Source organism: Fulmarus glacialis, unplaced genomic scaffold (assembly GCF_000690835.1).
Source record: "Fulmarus glacialis isolate BGI_N327 unplaced genomic scaffold, ASM69083v1 scaffold30309, whole genome shotgun sequence".
In the NCBI taxonomy this organism is placed as follows: domain Eukaryota; kingdom Metazoa; phylum Chordata; class Aves; order Procellariiformes; family Procellariidae; genus Fulmarus; species Fulmarus glacialis.
The window spans coordinates 5,966-6,253 of NW_009235773.1; the positions used below are offsets into that span (position 1 = coordinate 5,966).

Consider the following 288-nt stretch of genomic DNA (forward strand, 5'->3'; position numbering starts at 1 on the left):
ACCAGCGCAGCCACACCGGGGAGACCCCCTACCTCTGCGGTGTCTGCGGCAAGAGCTTCGCGGTGGTCTCCAACCTGGCGCGGCACCGGCGCGTGCACACCGGGGAGAAGCCGTTTCGGTGCGGGGAGTGCGGGCGGCAGTACAGCCAACGGGCTCATCTCACCACCCACCAGCGGGTCCACACCGGAGAACGACCCTACGTCTGCGGGGATTGCGGGAAGGGCTTCAACGTCAACTCGTCCCTCACCAAGCACCGGCGGGGGCGCACCGGGGCGAAGGCACACCCAC

The 288-nt window shown here is 69.4% G+C and overlaps 1 protein-coding gene across 1 annotated transcript in view; it reads left to right on the forward strand.

Moving 5' to 3' along the window:
* LOC104082882 (zinc finger protein 436-like) overlaps window positions 1-288 on the forward strand; it is a 6,792-nt gene that overhangs the window by 4,479 nt on the left and 2,025 nt on the right. Inside the window, exon 4 of the mRNA XM_009586149.1 lies at window positions 1-264. Within this exon, the coding sequence (XP_009584444.1) occupies window positions 1-264 (264 nt within the window). The remainder of the gene's footprint in view (window positions 265-288) is intronic.